Source organism: Saccostrea echinata, unplaced genomic scaffold (genome assembly GCF_033153115.1).
Source record: "Saccostrea echinata isolate AGI-Se365-2 ecotype Australia unplaced genomic scaffold, CSIRO_AGI_Sech_v1 ptg000029l, whole genome shotgun sequence".
NCBI classification, from domain to species: domain Eukaryota; kingdom Metazoa; phylum Mollusca; class Bivalvia; order Ostreida; family Ostreidae; genus Saccostrea; species Saccostrea echinata.
The window spans coordinates 31,363,731-31,384,002 of record NW_026889778.1 but is presented as its reverse complement, the minus strand read 5'-3'; the positions used below and the strand labels follow the sequence as shown (position 1 = coordinate 31,384,002).

General features: G+C 33.3%; 1 protein-coding gene across 2 annotated transcripts in view; it reads left to right on the top strand.

Annotated features, from left to right (window-relative positions):
• Positions 1-20,272, top strand: part of LOC133195808 (neuroglian-like) — a 594,903-nt gene that overhangs the window by 485,398 nt on the left and 89,233 nt on the right. For both annotated transcript variants that reach the window (XM_061331757.1, XM_061331758.1), the window contains exon 20: positions 11,741-11,848. In XM_061331757.1, the coding sequence (XP_061187741.1) occupies positions 11,741-11,848 (108 nt within the window). The remainder of the gene's footprint in view (positions 1-11,740; positions 11,849-20,272) is intronic.

The following is a 20,272-nucleotide window of genomic DNA, read 5'->3' as shown; positions in this document are numbered from 1 at the left end:
TTGAAGTTATAAGACTATATTTAAAAAAGAAATAATGATTCAATGCTTATATTATATTTTTTTAAGTTCTTGCCTTGTCTGCAAATGTGATTTATGTTTTAAAATCCCTATATTATCCTTCAAGTAAGTTACAGTTAATGGAAGAGCCATTGCAACAGCTTCTGTTCAATGTGAGCGTGAATTTTGTGTTTCGCTTATGACATTGAATTTCCATGGCATTCAACGTTTGTGACATCAAAATAAAACACAGGCTTAACCGTTTAACCCCATGTCTGTGTTATGGTGCAGTAGCTTTCCACATATTTTATAAACAAAGTACATGTGGAATGTACATAAATATAATGATGCATTTACATGTACACTATGTTAACATTTCTCAGTGTATGTTGACTGAAAAAATGATAATTACATTTAAATATAAGATAACCCCCCCTTCTTCATTTTATTTTTGTCCCACTCCTGGTTTGACTATTTTAAAATGTTTTAAATGGAGCTATTGTAAAAATGGTAGATAACTTAGCAAATGTAGCTTTAAAGCTATTGTGCTTTATTATTCTTTCATGTTAAATACTAATATCTGATTGGTTAAGATGCATTTAACAATTCATGTTATTATACTTTCATGTTAAATACTAAAATCTAATTGGTTGAGATGCATTTAACAATCCGCAGTATTACCCTCAGAGTAAGCAACATACTTGACAATTGGAAACACAACAAAAATGTCACATGCGTGTAAATCATGCGCATACCGTTCACCATAGAATTCTCAAAAAGTCATTTGTGCTTTTGAAAGAAGCCAAAAAAAAATTGACGTCAATCAAACCTGTGTCTAATTTGGTTTAATTGAAAACAACAAAAAACAGACAAAAAATCCTTGTGAGGACAAAAATAATGAAACTTTTGATGATAAAGGACTTAATATAATATCAAACAAACAATAAAGAGGTCGGTAAATCTTTTTAGAATCTTTCTTATTGAGAAAAATGGAAGTGAGGAGTTTGAAAGCTTTCTAAATGTGAACTCATGCTTATGACGGTCGACAAATTTTTTGCTGAAATCCTAAATCAATGAGACATTCAGTAGGGTGAGTTAACCATGCATTGGACACAATTAACGTAGGACGCGGGTTTGCAGACCTTTTAAAAGTGTCCGAAAACATACCATGAAAATTAGCTATATGAATCCTCTACCTTCGTTTTACATTCTCTGAAAATTTTATAAAATTCGTCTGCATTGTTTTTGTGTAATTAATCTGGTGTCATAACATTTTCAACATTATTCTATTGAATTATATAGGGAAAACGTCATTTTTGGCTCGTTTTGAGGCAAGATTTTGTTTCAGAAAATATCAATAACTTTTAAATGGTGCAGACGAAATTGTTTCCCTTTTGGTAATTTAACACAGAAATGATTTGAAATACATCTATGTGAAAAAATTAATATGTCTTCGGGTTAGTTTTCTTGTAAATTAAATGTGGATAATTGCTTTTATATCGCAAAATGTAACATTTTTAAGGACGACGTCATAAAATATCACGACGTCACGCTTTACTTTGTGAATATCGATCCGGTATACAGTGCAGAAAAACAAGAAAAATAATTTTAAAAAGAAGAAATTCACATCTGTCTGTTTTCAAATGACCCATGAATCGTATCATAATACATTCAATTCAATACCAATGAAATGATTATTAGACAAATTTCTCTTCTTTAGTTCTTTGACATCTCACATTAGTGAAAATTCTCGCAAGGGACGCAAAACAACACCCTTTTCTTTATGTGTTGTTTTCTTGCCGTTTCTTTTCTTTTTGTTTTGTTTTCTTTTTTTCGTAGATTAGAAGTATATGTATCGTAACATTTGGCTTTGTATTTTTTTTTCAGCGTGCTGGCGAAAAGCGGCATCCTCTAAATATGAAATGTTTTATTTAGCACATTCAGCAAGGCACTCAAATCTACAATAACTTGTTAATACATGAATTTCCGCCAAATATCGGCCAGGTTAAATACAATATATTTTCAGCATACATTTAAAAAAAAATTACACACCGGAAGCTAGTTCCTATATGTTTTTCTTTTTTTTATTTTATTTTCTTTAATTAGAAATATAAAATAGTTAGTTTAAGAAGTATTTTATTCACGATATACAAAGAAGTATATACAATGAATATGGAATGAACAGCAGGCAAAAGTGGCCTATATTAGTTCTCTAGTTTTCTCTAGTTATGGAGAAATATAAAATAGTTACATATCATTCTCCATTTTTTTCACATTTTTGAAGCTAAAATGGATGAATTTTTTTTTTATTCTTTAAAAGAGCTACATTTAAACATAACGCTAATCTTATAATATTTTGAAACATTTAAATGCTTGCTACATACAACTGCTGCTTTAATGTACAAATTGTTTCTGTGGTATCATCACACGTCGTCGGCGTTTCTCCACTCTGTTCGTAAATTAAAAAAAAAAAGAGTATACCAAGAACTTAATCGTGCTTTTTCTGAAAAATCACAAATTTCTACTGGATTACTGATATATTTTTTAGTCCAATTTTTTGTTCATGAATTGTTCAATATTGTCAGCATTTTTGCAAAGCCTCGTATTTAAAATGATCGATAGAATTTATCCTCTGGTGAACAATTTTTATAGATACAGAGGCACATAATTTCAACCAAACATTAATTGACAAGTATGAAAAAAGTTATCAGACATTCTTGTGCGGCTTTTTCGCTAACCAAGGGTTTCCGGTCCTGACTCCGCCTTTATGGGGAGTGGAGTGGACCGAAAAACCTTGCATGCATGGATAGCGATAGTGAAGATGTTGAGGGGTGCAACCGCAAATTAGCTTTGTTTTCTGGTGTATAGTACATACATCCCCCAGTTTTAACGGGCCTGATGCACCTTTTTCTGTAGCACAATTAAACTCTAAAAATTCCTGTAATCTTTTTTAATAACACATAAGTGCCGCTCGCCCTGCTAAATGTTGCGATTTTAGACCTTTCATTTCTTCGTCGCAGTACTTTTACTATGTTCAAATCTCTGTGGTAAACTGGTAATAAATGCAAACTGTAACATTAATTCTTGATACAAGCACATTATATGTACCTGTATTTATACATATATTTACACTGAATTCCTTACCGATATTTCTCCATTGTTGCAAATAGCCCAAGCGATTTTTTTCACATACAGACAGAGGAGAAGTCAAAAATTAATCCTGATCTTGATTTTATGTAGTATACGTATAGGAATTTAAAAAATAAATAAATAAAACAATCGAACGAGACATTTCAAGAGGGGTAAATGGGACGAGAACCTAAAAAATAATTTTATATGACCTAATCGACAGGCAGATTTTTTTTACGATTGACTTTTCAATTTATAGAACATTACTTGTTGGACGTGGAAAGCAAAGTTGCAAATAAAATCTGTAGCTAACAGCATTGTAAGCCGTTATTTACAGGAGGTCAGTGACGCTCAAAAATTGTCTTTATCTTTCATAGTACCTTAGTAGTTTTTAATTTGTGATTAACTTGTAGGCCTAGATATGTTTTAAAAATGTCCTTCTAAAAAATTAAGTGTAAACTTTTGATGTAACAGGTGTATTTGCGATTGTTTACATAATAACTTCTTTATTAATAAAACAAACTGTTAAAATACGTTCAATGGGAAAAAATGTCAGTTTAAACGTGTCCATATTGTGATACCATTTGTAATCTCAATGTGATAACAAATCAATCGCATCTTCTCGGCCCTTTCGGCAAGCTCGGAAAACAAGCGGTTGTTTTTCGGCCTGTCGGAAAAGCCCGAGAATGAATAACCATTTTCTAATACTTCCGGTGTCGATCAAGTCTTCATTATCTGTGATAACTTAGTTTGTTCCATAAATAGTATAGCTAACACCAAATTATACGTTCCAACAAAGTAATATCTAAATATTGTATCGAATATTCAAATCGTGTAAGCCTTCATTATTTGTGATAAGTTTGTTCCTTAAAGTTTGTTCCTTAAATAATATGACACTAAACTATCAATTCCAACAAAAGTTATAGCTAACTCATGATATACCGAAGAATTCAATAAAAAAAAGTCATTGCAGATTTCTTTTTCATTATTGTGACGTCATAATCAAATGTGCACAAGAAAGTTGTCCAAATCATATAAATTGCGTACCCAGTTTTAACGACGTCAGCAAACCCGCGACCTACGTTAATACCTTGCTTCGGACAACTTTAAGCAGTAAACTTTCATTGAACCCAAGTCTCCCCGTGTTTTTACTTGTTTCTGTCTTGTTTCTGTCTTAAAGGTGAAGATTTAAACTTTTTAGTGATGCCAATTTTTATTTTCATTTGTGATAAAAATACCACAAGAATGGCCTTGAAATTATGTCATATTTTGCATCGATCATCAAAGGGGAGTGACCAGAATTTTACGATTTTGTAATTTTAAGATTTGTCATTCTTTTACATAGACTTAACGGAACGAGTCAGACCGAGGTAAAATTTGTCAAAGATTGATAATTTTAGAGAAATTTTTCAAAAATTTTACTTCAATGTTTGTTTAATATTTTTTAGAGTTGTTTTTTTACTAGTATGTTTATTTCACCATACATCAGACACAAATTAACCATGCATCGGACACTTTTCGATGCCTGGGTAATATCACTCCCATTTTCATATGAAACCCAAATGACAGCTGGTTTTTTTATGGAAATAGAAAATAAAAACTAAATTTTCATTGAAAATACAAGTTATTGATATATGATGACTAGAAATTGACTCAATTTATTTCTTTAAACTAGATGATGGTAACTTTGTCACTTAAACGCCGTGTAAATATGTTATTAAATTAAAAAAAAAATGCTTTGCAGATGTATGTATTTTATAGACCATTGATTCAAAGGCAAATACCTTTTTATATTAAATTTATTTATTTACTTTCTGAGTAATTAATATTTCCATTTTGTACCTTATAATTGCACTGCGTATAAAATAGAATTGCAGTTACAGGTTTTAAAAATAGTCTAATTTTGGTATTGATATAATACCATATAACGGGTATTTTTTACGTGCTGCTAATTTTTACGAGTTTTATAAATCCATGTAATTTAAATGCGTAAAATTTCATGAAAGTAAAAAAGCGCCTCGCATAAATTTTAAACATCGTACGTATGAGAGTAATGCTAATTGACATTCAGTTCAGTCCTGGAGACTATAGAATTAGTACTGTTGGTATTTTTGAGCACTTTTAAGTTGATCATCAATTTGGATCATACAGTTAAATCTTGATTAAATTGCATAAGTTATACAAACATTGTCAATTACCTGCTTACTCTATCTTTAGTACTTTTATGAGATGCATAATTTCTGATAAAGACTTAATTATTTCAGGTCTTCCAATTATACCCATTTTTTTAAGTCTTTGACACTTTCTTCTGGTTTATGTGCTTCAAATAAAAACTTTGACTTTTTAATACATAATAATACTGTCAATTAAATCATGATTGTTTGAGTTGTCTCTCTGTTTCCAGTAAAATCAAGATGAGCACCACCCTCTACCATTGGCTCATATATTCACCTCATCTTCGCTAGCCAAGGGTTTCTGATACGCTACTCTCCTCATAAGCCCTTGGCATACGGTGTTAAAAAAAGTTGGGATTTTTTTCTCAAGTTGTGATTGGAGTTGATCGACATCGTTCAACCAATCAGCAATTGTTTTTTGTAAATGACGATATTTGCGTTCGGGATATATCTTGACTCTTTAATATCGGTAATGTAAAACGCAAGTAAACAATGATCCGTAAGATAACATGCCATTCTATGAATAGCTATATGGTGTCATCCAATATCTAAAGCTACGTGCAAAATATGTGATTAAGAATCTATACTGAAGATGTAGATTTGCATTTTTACATGTTTAAATAACAAATTAACATATCTGGATACCTTCTTGTTAATTATTCTTTAAAAACAAAATTTTTTTTAAATACGCTTTTTATTTCTGTCGATGACACAATCTGTGCATACCTGGTAAGAATCATGATCGCATGACAAAAACAATCCCGTCTTTTGTCAGCACCATATGCCAAGGGTTTATGAGGAGAGTAGCGTATCAGAAACCCTTGGCTGAGCGAAGATGATATTCACCTCTGTCGTTGGTTCGCATATATCACAATGATAAGCACAGGAAATAGTGCGTTTGTATTAATTCATTATAAATAGATCCCTGCGGTAATGTTTGTCTTTTAAGGTAGATATTTCCTAAATAGATATAGAACTATTATTTTAATTTGAAATAATCCTCGGAATATCATGTTTTCTCCTTTTTTCAAAAATTTTGATGCAAGCCCATTGCAGAGGTGTCAGAGAGAGGAATGAACAACAACTCTGCATAGGAGATTGGACGAGCACGTGTTGTGCAACAATAATGATACCTAGCAATGTGTATTATAAAAAACAGGTATAAATAAAGGGCATATGGTATATAAAGGTAAATGAACAAACATATTATAATTTAGTGAATCATTATCACAGAAACAATTTCTTTTTTTTTACATCGGGTTGCTTAGACACATTTATTTGTAACTTTGTAAACGCATTCAAAAAGCTAACAATCATTAATCTGAAATTATACCTCTGATGATTTTAATTTTTACGGACATGCTCAATTCGTAAAAATTAAATGCATAAAAATTTAAATCATGCTATTTGAACCAAAATTCATAAAAATTTACAGCAGTATTAATAACCCGTTATACGGTAAAACAGTTGAAGTATATCAATTAGGGAGTCGGCAAGATTCCAGTTCCACTCAAGCAAGCCTATTTCCCTCAGCTGTGCCTTAGAAAATAGACTTGCTCTTGGGGAACAGGAATCTTGCTGACTCCCTCAAAGATATACTTTAACTGTATATACAGTAAAACTTGTCTAATCGGGCGACCAGTGGTTCCAAATTTTTTGGCCGAATTAGACAACATCCGGATTGGAGAAAATTGAACTGTTATAGCAAGTTAATAATTACATAGATATAAACAAAGAGTGGTAAATAAATACTTTATCAAAAGTGTCAATTTTTACATTTCACTTGAAAAAAAATCGTCCATTTCCGTTTGTTTTGAACTCTGTTTGTTCTTCAGAATTTTCATTTCTGTTCAAGTTTTTTATTCAGTATCGAAATATAATATCTCTTGGTCATTTATCAAATTTGAAAATCGTTAAATGTTTTAAACACACTCCAAAACCTCATTGTAGCTGTTAATATTATTTTGTTAGGGACAGATTCCTAATTAATTTCTTTCTTTTAAAATTAATATGTTTGAATATTTAGACACTGTATTTGTTAATTTCAAATGTTATACATGTAATGAATATTGAACCAAAATCTTCTGTCGCTATGGTCGTTGTAAACTAGCGACACAAAGGGAAGTAATTCGAATTGCACATTGTGCACGCAAAACGAAAGTAGAAAGGAGGTCATGGATAAGTTGTCAAGTTTTACTACAGACATGGTACACACAACCATCACTAACACTCATTCTTTTGTGAGTTTCCTCGCCTTACTTGAGCCATTAATGATTTCTTTTTTTATCACGTTTGTTAAAATCTAATCTGTCGATACAGGATAGATCATTAACGGGACAATAATTACCCCCATGCGAGACTTCTCTAATGACCAGTGGGCACAGGTAAAAATAAGTGGCCGGATTAGAGGAGATAATTTGTACTAATTATGAGCAGTTCTTTAAATAGCGGCCGGTTTACAGAATAGGCAAGATCCGGATTGAACAACATTTATTAAACATAAATTATAAAGAAAATTCAAGGGACTAAAACATTACGCCGGACTGAACAACATGCCGGAATGCACAACATCCGGATTCAACAAGTTTCACTGTAATAAAATGAATTTGTGCTGACGTGTCGATTGACAATGGTTTTCTTTGGGGTGTCAATTTCAACTGTTACCCTCAAAAAACATGCACTTTTTATAAAATGCTTGAACTATTGTAGGTCACCAAATTTTTACACCTTATTTATGATCAAGTCAATAGGTGTAAGCAATTTTCAAATAATTTTCATTATTGTTTAATATCCTTTTAATGGCAGTCTCATAATAAATGATAAAAATGGTTAAACCGAGTGAGATTTTAGCCAAGGGTACTTTCCTATAGGACAGCCTAAGGATAATTAAACTGATCTAAAATTCCAGGTTCATATAGCCTAGGTTGATTTACCATAGAATGGCCAGAGATTTTGCATACAATCCAAATATTCTGAAAGTAAGAAAACATATAGTTTGAAAAATCAGATGATTGCTGTCTCTCTGTTCATCTATCTGTTTGTAAACTTTCACATTTTGACTTCTTCTCAAGAAGCATTGGACTGATTTCAATCAAACTTGCCGCAAAATATCCTTGGGAAGAGGGGGTTCAAGTTAGTTCAAATGAAAGGCCACTCCTCTTTCCAAATGGAGATAATAATGAGTTGTAACATCTTCTCAAGAACCACTTGGCCAGGAAAGATGAAACTTAAATGGAAACACTCTCAGGTAGTGTAGATGCAAGTTTGTTCAAAACATGATCCTCAGGGGTAGGGAAGGGTCACAATTGGCTATCAAAGTTTAACATAGGAATACATACATTGTAGGAATAATCTTTAAATATCTTTAGAAGAACAGCAAAGCCATGTTTGGTCATATCTATAATGAAGCATCCTCAGGAAGTGTTGAGGCAATGCAGTGTGTAAATAATGGCCTAACAATTTGTATGAAGAAGTCAGTCAAGCATTCACTAAAAAGGTCATTGTATCAACCATAAAAGACAAGTGCACTTAAGCAATGCTTAATGGGCCCTTTTTCAATGCCATTTTACTTCAGAATATATTACCAAATTGTTCTTTTTTGGTAATAGTTAAACACAAGTAGATATTTCTAATTAAAAACATCACCTAAATCAGCATGGATGTGAAACAAATGAAGATTTTTAAATGTCTATAGATACCCAAAATCCGAAAAAGTCGTACCGAACCTATTTTGATTTTCGTTTATTTAAATCAAGGGGAGGAGATATTTAAATTGGACACTTGAACAATCTGACGGTGATCACTGATGGGCACGTTTTCCGAATGTTACTTCTTGCGCTATTTTACCTGAGAAAAAAAAATGAATGAAGTTTTATAGATGCCCGTAGCCATAGTGATCAAACTAAGAAATTTGCACGCTTGCATTTGAAATAATACAGTAAGTATTAACATTAGTTCCTTTAAATTTTAAAATGAAAAAAAGTGTATTTAGGTAGTTTTCAATACTGGTACCATTGTCTTGCATGAATGTGAAAAATGTTTGATGTTTTTATGTATGATGGACAATTTTGAAGACACTAAACTCTCCTAACCCTCCCGTGATTATAAAACCAAATACATACAAACTTCTCTATGCGACATGATTTGATATAATGATACAAAACGTGGCTATCTTTTACAGTGAGCACCTTTGAGGAATGTTTACTTGGGTAGAACTCACATGACTACCGGTATTTTAAATAATTTATTCCACGGGTGGGTTCAACAAAGGTCATACAGGTAAAAAGCTCTCACTTGCTATAGGAAAAACATTGAATTTTTCATACATTTTTAATATTTTAAGTACAAGCCTAATCTTGTACAAATTTCCTACTTCCACACAAGTTTTGTAAATGTATAATGCGTTTTTTGTCCCCCGCTTTCACTGAAAGTGGGGGATATTAATTTGGGTGTGTCTGTCCATCCGTCTGTCTGTATTTCTGTTTGTCTGTAACACTTTCATTTCCACGTGATATCTCGAGAACCCTTTGAGCTTTTGCAATGAAATTTTGTATGGCAATTCCCTATGGCCAAAAAAAAAGACCCTATTGATTTTGAGGTCAAAGGTCAAGGTCATAAATTCTGTCTGTTTTAACACTTTCGTTTCCGCGCGATATCTCACGAATTCATTGAGCTTTTGCAATGAAATTTTACATATTAACTCCCTGTGGCCTAAGGAAGACCCCTATTGATTTTGAGGTCAAAAGTTCAAAGTTCAAGGTCATAAATTCATACATTCCATCTGTGTGTAACACTTTCATTTCCGGGCGATATCTCAAGAAGCTTTTGAGCTTTTGCAATGAAATTTTATACCATAACTCCCTAGGGCCTGTCTTGCCCCTCTCAAAGTGTCCCACCCCATTTTTTTATTATTATTATTGTATTAAAAGTCGCTTGGCACTATTTTTAGCACAGGGGCATGTGGAGAGTTATTACATATAATACAGGTTGTTGGCAGACTTTATATTCTTATTACATCTATTAGAACTGTTTAGTAAAGGCTAAATTAGACACCATGTATTGTGTAAAATTTTGACAATATTGAACATGAATATAAACATTATATGTGACCTAATGTTTGCATTTAATTTGCTCTATAATCAAGTGCTTCAGTGGTCTAGGGGTATGACTCTCACTTGTGAAAGGTGCCGGGTTCAAATAACGGACGATCCCCCTTTTTTTTTTTGAATTTTTTTGGGGGGTATTTACTACATGATAGTATTCAGCATGTGAAATGAAAAAGTAATGACGTCTGGCTTGTACAAACTCATAAAATCATTATTACAGTGTGATAAATATTCTATATAAAAAGAATCTTCTGTACACATATTAAAGAATAAGCAATCAAATAAACAATCAAAGCTTTATATCCATATTTGCATTTTTATTTGCTTCAATATACACGTAAACATTTAATAATTCTACAAATCCAAGGGGGGAGGAGTCTGACCTCCCCCCCCCCCCTTCGATCTCGAAGTTCTCTATCTCTCGAACCAAGACCTGGGTCCCGTTACACACATTTCATTGGTTTTTACTGTCTATCTCTCGAAGTTTCGATTGCACGTGTGTACACACCAATCAAGCATAAAATTAATGCAGCTTGGACTTACCTGGATAACAGTGAACGCCTGGGGCTGGCATGGAGGTGTTAATTGGGTGTTTACATAGATGACACTATACCTGTGAGCATATCCGAGTGTTGATATAATTAATTGGCTATACATGTGTAATTGGTAAATTATAAACGGATTGCTTCACATTGCTTTATTTCGACTTGACAGCGAGACGATAATTTTTAGAAAATAATTTAAGAGACGTGTCAATAATTTTCCATAGATTATGAAATTTTATTAGAGTCTACATAATCCCAGTATGACAAACATTGCATAAGAAATCCTATCTCAAGAACTGAATACCTTTTTAATATGAGAAATGTGGTGAAGGACCTAATAAAGCCCGGGGGTAGCCACACCAACGATCGCTATTCAGGTTTCATGTAATTATGAAATGGGAACAAATAAATACTAAAACTTAAAAAGATCATTTTATTTATTCAAAATACGATCATTGTTGTTGAAATCGAGTGAATTACCTCTAAAATACGAATGAAAACGTGCAATGACATTATCAGCATATACTTCTGGTATTTATAATACCGGTAGTAGAACAATGATGACCGGAACTGAAAATTCCGGATTTTATTCACTTTCTATCTCTCGAACTGCTCAATCTCTCGAACTTTTCTTGCGGTCCCTTGAACTTCGAAAGATTGAGAGTCACCTGTATATGATTAAAGATTTGTATTTGTGCATGCAGAGTCAGTATCATATATGATTAAAAATTTGTATTTGTGCATGCAGAGTCAGTATTCTGAGTTATGTATGTTGTATGAATATTTTCAGCCCTCAGTCGTCCAATTGTGTATGTAGACCAACTTCCAGAGAAAAATGGTTTTAACATATCATGGAATTCTGTCAGTCCAGTCAACACTGTCAATATGAAAATATCAGGTATTCAATGATCTGTTAATTTTAAAACATTAATATTTCATCAAGAACCTTTATAACTGTTGTATACAATTGAGAATAAGGAACTATGATTTACCAAAGATATCTTTTTGACAGCAGTAACATAAAAAATCTGTATATAAAAAGCCAGGTTCATACACCCAAGAGTGATTTCTTGGAGGACAGTCTCAATGTAATAAAATAGATATAGAATTCCAGGGTCATAAAGCCAAGGGTGTTTTACTCTAGAGCATCCTCCATTTGCCCCCAGGGTGAAAACGAAAACTTTGAAACTTTAGTTACACATCAACAGGACACCACCAATCATTTTCCAAAACAGTTGGTTACCGGAAAAAATTCAAGAGGAGTTCAGAAAACCATGTTTTTTTGAAAAACTTTTTTTTTTATCCCCAGTCATCCCAAGGTGGAAATGAAAATTCCTAAAACATATTGCACATCTTAAGGACACTCCAAAATTTGATTGAACTACTGCAAAAAATATAAGAGGAAAATCAGCTACGGTCCCTGAAACGTTCTACTTTCCCACTTGAACAATGAATAAATGGCGAGAAAAGGCTGAATGAATGCAGAGCAAACAGTGAGCGAATGCAGAGTGAACGGTGTGTGAATTCTGAAGAAAATTTGATGAACAGTTAGCAAACGCAGAACAGAAACGGTGTGCAAACATGAGTGAACGGTGAACGAATGGTGAAAGCAAGATGAATGATATATTTGGAATGTCGCTGATCTTTTCCTTAAATTTTATGTATTCTGTTTTATTCTTTTGTCAGGTACACAAAAAAAACAAAGGAAAAAAACATAAATACATCTCCTAAATAAATAAATTTTGGAGTGCGGATATTACCATACCATGTTAAAATTTAACACTTTCAGAACAAATGAATAAATAATGCATGTATGAATGAACAGTGCTCCAAGTTGGGACTAAAATTAATTTTACGACTAGAAATCAAAACCAACTCGCATTTTTAGCTCACCTCAACGAAGTCGGTGTCGGCGTCAGCGTCCCAGGTTAAGGTTTTTGGAGCAGTTTTCTTTTCAAGTAGTTCTATGGCCTATATTAGTCAGAGATGCATGGAGGATGCTTCTAGTGTGTTTTATTGTACCAGTCAAGGTTTCAGATGCTGCAATTTCAGCTAAAGAATGACCAGGTTAATGTTTTTGGAGCAGGTTAAAGTTTTTGGAGCAGGTCTCATTTCCAAGTAACTGTAAGCCCTATATCGACCAAACTGGCATGGATGATACATCTAAGGATGCACACTACCGGACTTTAATTCGGATGCTGAATCTGACCTATATTTTATGGATGAGTGACCAAGTTAAAGTTTTTGGAGCTGATGTCATTTCCAAGTAACTATAAACCCTATATTGACCAAACTTGCATGGATGATACATCTAAGGATGTACAATACTGGACTTGCTTCGGATGCTGGATCTGACCTACATTTTCCGGATGAGTAACCAGGTTAAAGTTTTTGGAGCAGGTCTCATTTCCAAGTAACTATAAGCCCTATATTGACCAAAGTTGCATGGATGATACATCTAAGGATGCACACTACTGGACTTGCTTCGGATGCTGGATTTGACTTACATTTTCCGGATGAGTGACCAGGTTAAAGTTTTTGGAGCAGATGTCATTTCCAAGTAACTATAAACCCAATATTGACCAAACTTGCATGGATGATACATCTAAGGATTCACACTACTGGACTTGCTTCGGATGCTGGATCTGACCGACATTTTCCGGATGAGTAACCAGGTTAAAGTTTTTGGAGCAGATCTCATTTTCAAGTAACTATAAGGCTATCTGAACTAAACTTGCATGGATGATGCATCAAGGGACGAACAATCTCAAAACTTGCTTCGGATGCTGGATTTGACTTGCATTTTCTGGATGAGTGACAAGTTTTAAGTTTTCAGATAAGTCTATTCCCAAGTAACTGCAAGCCCTATCAGACCAAAATTGCATAAATGTTGCATCTAGGGATGCACACTCCTAGATCTAAGTTTAGTGTGGGACTTTGCCTTACTTAAAGACAACATTCCTTGAGGTGGGCTCTGTAATCTCTGATTACCTATGTTTGTGACTGAGAAAATTTGGGCCAGTGATTGTCCATTTTTATGATTGGGATTGAGATTACTTTTTCCAAGATTCTCTATCAAGACAATTTTTGAAGACATTCCTAAAACTTTGGTAAGCATTGCAAAGACAGATTAAGTATTGTTATGACAGCATGCTGCATAGAACGGCTGCCAAATACCTTTGAAAACCCAACCTTGTTAATGGAACATTTGGTCAATATTGCTTACATATCATCATGTTTTGGCGATATTAACAGCAACTGTTTAATAGGTTAGGTACATGAAAATAGTACATGTAATAAAGTAAATAAGAGAAACAGCTGGCAAAGTCCTATCTCGAAGTTTCCACCTGATGCACACATCAGTCAAACCAATTTCATTGGATTAAACTTTAATTCTAGGATAAAATCTCTTGTGTTCTAATGCTGTGTACAACCATGTGGGTGGTTCTATGTAATAACAATATTTAAGTGGTTCCTTCAGCCTAGCAAATTGTTTAGTCACAATAATAATTAAGTAATCTTTGATTTAAAAAAGACATTATACATGTACATATATGAGTGTTTGTTCTTTGCTTTTATTAAATACTTAACGTGTTATTCACAAAATGTTTTCACCATGGCAAGTGAAATATCTGTTGATGATGACCAGAAATTCTGAAATGGCAACCAAAAAAAATTTGGGTCGCCATTTAGCAACCTGATAGTAAGTGTGACTTGGAGCACTGATGAATAAATGAATATTAAATAAGTAAATCAAGGTTCCCACATTGTTAGCTCACCTGAGCTGAAAGCTGAAGTGAGCTTTTCTGATCACCTGTTGTCCGTCATCCTTCTCTCTGTCTGTCTGTCCGTCCGTCTGTAAACTTTTCACATTTTAAACTTCTCCTCAAGAACCACTGAACCAGTTTTGACTAAAGTTGGTACAAAGTATCCTTGGATGAAGGGAAGTTTAAATTGTTAAAATGAAGGGCCAAGCCCCCTTACAAGGGGAGATAATCAAGAAAAGACAAAAATAATGTGGGGTCATTAAAAAATCTTCTTCTCAAGAACCACTGGGCCAGAAAAGCTAAAACATGGAAGCATCCTGGGGAAGTGTAGATTCTAAATTGTTCATATCACGACCCCCAGGGGTAGGGTGGAGCCACACCTTACAGAAATTTCTGATAAGTGACTTATAAGTGGTTTATTCTTTTACTTATAAGTTGTTTATACTGGACTTATACTTCACTGATACATTTAACTTATAAGTGACTGATTAGTGACTCATTAGGATTTTATATGCAAATGAGGTGCTTGACTTATAAGCCAAGTATTAGCCACTTTTGCTTTATGCAAGTATAGTCACTTATAAGTGACTTATAAGTCAAGTATTAGCCCTTTATACTTTATCAAGTATGAGTCACTTATAAGTGAAGTACAGCACTGCCTCTAAGATCTTAATTTAGAACAGAGCTTCAAATCTTGCAGGGGTTGCATGATGTTCAAAGTTTTTTTTACATATATACATATGCATCTTCACCTGAGATAAAATAATTAAGTTAACATTTTATGAAGAAAAAAAAATTCCTCATATGACATTCTTTGATGATGCAAACTTTATATATTATTTCAGTTCACAAACAAAAATGTTTGACAAAAAGAAATCAATTAAGATTTAATGACCTTGAGGTTTCTTCAAATTTATGAAATCTGAAAGCAACTGAGTCAATTGATTCAAAATTTCAGGCAAAGGAAGTTAAAATAAAAAGATAATGTGAATAGAACCTACTTGTTGAACCTGATGTAAAGGCATACTCAAAATAAATTTGAAATCTCCAACAACATCCTTTCACAGAGACTAACTTAGTTTCAAATTCTTGTTGTTTATCTCTTTAGAGACAAAGTTTCTGATTGGTTAGCTTGAATACCCACAATGCAACTCAAGAGAAGTCTAGTATAGTGTAAAAATTCTAAGTCCACACTTATTCTGGCTAATACCATACTGATCTTCACTTATAAGTGAAGTATAAGTGAAATATTCACTGATATTTGGCTAATCTTCACTTATAAGTGAAGTATTAACAAAATCTGTTCCTCACTTATACTTACTTTGACTTATAGTACACTTATAAGTAAATTTCAAAACTTATAGGTGACTTATAAATGGCTTATAAATGAAGTATAAAACACATAAGTTTCTATTGTTTTTTTTCTGTAAGGGTGCAATGGGGAATCAAAGTTTTACATTGAAATATATCGGAAAAAACTTTAAAAATCTTCTCAAGAACCACTGGGCCAGAAAAGCTGAAACTTACATGGAAGCATCCTGGGGTAGTGTAGATTCTAAATTGTTCAAATCATAACCCCTGGGGGTAGAGTGGGGCCTCAATGGAGAATCAAAGTTTTACATTGAAATATATAGGAAAAATCTTTAATAATCTTGCAAGGAAGTATCCTGGGGTAATGTAACATTTAAATTGTTCAAATCATGACCCCCTGGGGGTAGGGTTGGGCCACAGTACGTATTACGAGGGGAAAATCTGTTGAAGAACAGCAGGGCCAAAGTTACTCAGGTGAGCGTTGTGGCCCATGGGCCTCTTGTCCTAATTAAGATGATACATGCAGATTAAGTATGCATGTTAATTATGTTTCTTACAATATTTTCTGCATATATTATGCACATGTATTATATTTAAATTAAGCTTTTCAATCACAGACGATTTATAGCTGTAAAACATTATAACTGATACCAAACTCTGTTGTTAAAATAGAGAAAATTATTCTGTAAAATAAATGTTTATTCTTATCTGGACTATGAAACCATTACAAATGTTGTAGCTTTTAGAAGGGAAAGAGATGACCGACTGATGGGATCATGTATCTCCATACAAAGACTACTCTGTGTAAAATAATAAAAAAAATCCAGTTAAAAATATTTTACAAAGGTGTGTGGGTGTTTTGCATATATACACATGTATTATAAAATTTTCATGCAGTAATTTATTAAATATTATACATAAAATTTTGGTGACATTTTATTTTGATGATAAAATATTGAGCAGACTTCTATCTTAAGATACTCCCTACCCCATGATTATATTCGGACAAGATGATACAAATAGGCATTTAAATTAATTGTTATAGATTTAAAGTCATATGCTGTCATAGTTTTGTATAAATTGTCATGTATACAGAGAGAGAGATTCTGTCAAGCCCTCCCCCCCCCCCCCCACCCCCCAATGCATGTACCTGTATTAAAGAAAAATTCCTAAGTTTTATTTTATTAATATATCAGGCAGTGAAAGTAACCATTCTTCATCAGCACATTGATTTGTTTGGCAGTCATCATCAGTTTTTAGCTCTACTGGTCAGAGATCAGAAGAGCTTATGCGATAGTAAGGTGTCCGTTGTCCATCCGTCTGTCTGTCTAGCTGTCTGTCTGTCTGTAAACAATTTTTAGCTCACCTGAGCTGAAAGTTCAAGTGAGCTCTTTTGATCACCTGTTGTCCGTCCTTCTGTCTGTCCGTCCGTCTGTAAACTTTTCACATTTTCAACTTCTTCTCAAGAACTACTGGACCAATTTTAACCAAACTTGGTAAAAAGCATCCTTGGGTAAATGGGAGTTTAAATTGTTAAAATGAAGGGCCATGTCCCCTTCAAAGGGGAGATAATCAAGAAAATAAAAAAATTGGGTGGGGTCATTAAAAAATCTTCTCAAGAACCACCAGGCCAGAAAAGCTGAAACTTACGTGGAAGCATCTTGGGATAGTGTAGATTCTAAATTGTTCAAATCATGACCTCTGGGGGGTAGGGCGGGGCCACAATAGGGAATCCAAGTTTTACATTGAAATATGCAGAAAAAATCTTTAAAAATCTTCTTCACATCGAAATATGTAATAAAGTCTTCTTCTCAAGAACCACTGGGCCAGAAAAGCTGAAACTTATGTGGAAGCATCCTGGGGTAGTGTAGATTCTAAATTGTTTAAATCATGACCCCTGGGGGTAGGGTGGGGCCACAATAAGTACTACAAGGGTGGATGGGGATCAGGTGAAAAATAGCAAGACCAAAGTTACTCAGGTGAGCATTGTGGCCCATGGGCCTCTTGTTCAAAATGCTACTCCTCATACAGCTTTGGTCTGATTTCAATATAACTTGGCACACAAGTAGACTACGCTAACATAGATAATTCTGTGTATCGTTTTTGATTTCAATGAAAGGTGTTGTCATGGTTACTAAAAATAGAAATTTCTGTGAAATACTTTCAAAATGCTACTCCTCCTACAGTTTTGGTCTGATTTCAATGTAACTTGGCACACAAGTAGACTACACTAAGATACATAATTCTGTATATCGGTTTTTGATTTCAATGAAAGGTGTTGTCATGGTTACTAAAAATAGAAATTTCTGTGAAATACTTTCAAAATGCTACTCCTCCTACAGTTTTGATCTGATTTCAATATAACTTGGCACACAAGCAGACTACACTAAGATAGGTAATTCTTAATATCAGTTTTTGATTTCAATGAAAGGTGTTGTCATGGTTACTAAAAATAGAAATTTCTGTGAAATACTTTCAAAATGCTACTCCTCCTACAGTTTTGGTCTGATTTCAATGTAACTTGGCACACAAGTAGACTACACTAAGATACATAATTCTGTATATCGGTTTTTGATTTCAATGAAAGGTGTTGTCATGGTTACTAAAAATAGAAATTTCTGTGAAATACTTTCAAAATGCTACTCCTCCTACAGTTTTGGTCTGATTTCAATATAACTTGGCACACAAGCAGACTACACTAAGATAGGTAATTCTTTATATCAGTTTTTGATTTCAATGAAAGGTGTTGTCCACTAACTAAAAATAGAAATTTCTTTGAAATACTTTAGAAATGGTACTCCTCCTACAGTTTTGGTCTGATTTCAATATAACTTGGCACACAAGTAGACTACACTAAGATACATAATTCTGTGTATCGGTTTTTGATTTCAATGAAAGGTGTTGTCTGGTTACTAAAAATAGAAATTTCTGTGAAATACTTTATAAATGGTACTCCTCCTACAGTTTTGGTCTGATTTCAATATAACTTGGCACACAAGTAGACTACACTAAGATACATAATTCTGTGTATCAGTTTTTGGTTTTGATGAACGGCGATGCCATGGATTCTAAAAATAGAAATATTTGTTAAATACATTCAAAAAAATGTTACTCCTCCTACAGTTTTGGTCTGATTTCAATATAACTTGGCACACAAGTAGATTACACTGAGATACATAATTCTGTATATCAATTTTTTTATTTTGGTGAAGTGTTGCCATGGTTACAAAAGAATTGAATTTCTTTGATATACTTTCAAAACTACTATGTCGCCTACAGTTTGGTCTGATTTCAATATAACGTGGCATGCAAGTAGACTACACAGAGATACATATTTATCTTAATTGTTTTTTGATTTTGATGAATGATGTTGCCTTGGTAACTAAAATTGAAATTTCTCTAAAATTCTTTTAAAGGGCTACTCCTTCTACAGTTATAGTCTGTTTGCAATACATCTTGCCACAAAAGAGAGTAAAAGAAGGATTATTATGGAACAGCAAGTTCCAAAGTTTCAAGTCCAAGTGCTACTTTTCCTTTGTTATAAGTAAAAACAAGTAGAGCTGCAGTCTTGACAGAGACTTCTGGTTATTTTCCTGCAAGTTAACGAACTCCGCATGCTTGTCCTGTCAATCAAAATCATTTGACACTGTGCTGCTGTGAAAGTCTCTTCACGCTGAAGGTGAAGTGCTAGTGTTTCCAAGAAGTTTAAAACATTTTTTTATCATTTCTAGATCTGATTTCTTTTAAAAAATAAATGTATAAAATACCTTGGACAAATAAACACTTGGAATGATTAAGCTGCATGAATTTGATACATACTCCCTGCCAATTTCAAATACCACCACCGGCACGTGTGATTGCTAGATGACTTTCTTAGATGCATGTATGTTTTGAGACTAAAATTTTTATGTCCCAAAATGCATTGACTGTTAGTTTAATGTGAAATAAAAATTTACTGCAAATACTGACTAACTGGCTGATTTACTCATGAAAAAAGGGGGCTTGATTTTTATTATAACGAATGGCAAACATATAAAGTTACAGTGAAGGAAGGATTTTTTTCTTTCTAACCATAGATTTTGATTATATACTGAAAGGAAAAAGAAATGCAGGGTAAAATTTTGCTGTGATTTAATGATAACTTTTTGCTTTGTATTTTCCAATACTGTTTTCTAACATTTAGACACATCTTTATTCAACAAGTTGAGCAAATTTCATTTGATTTTGATGAATAATTCAAGAGA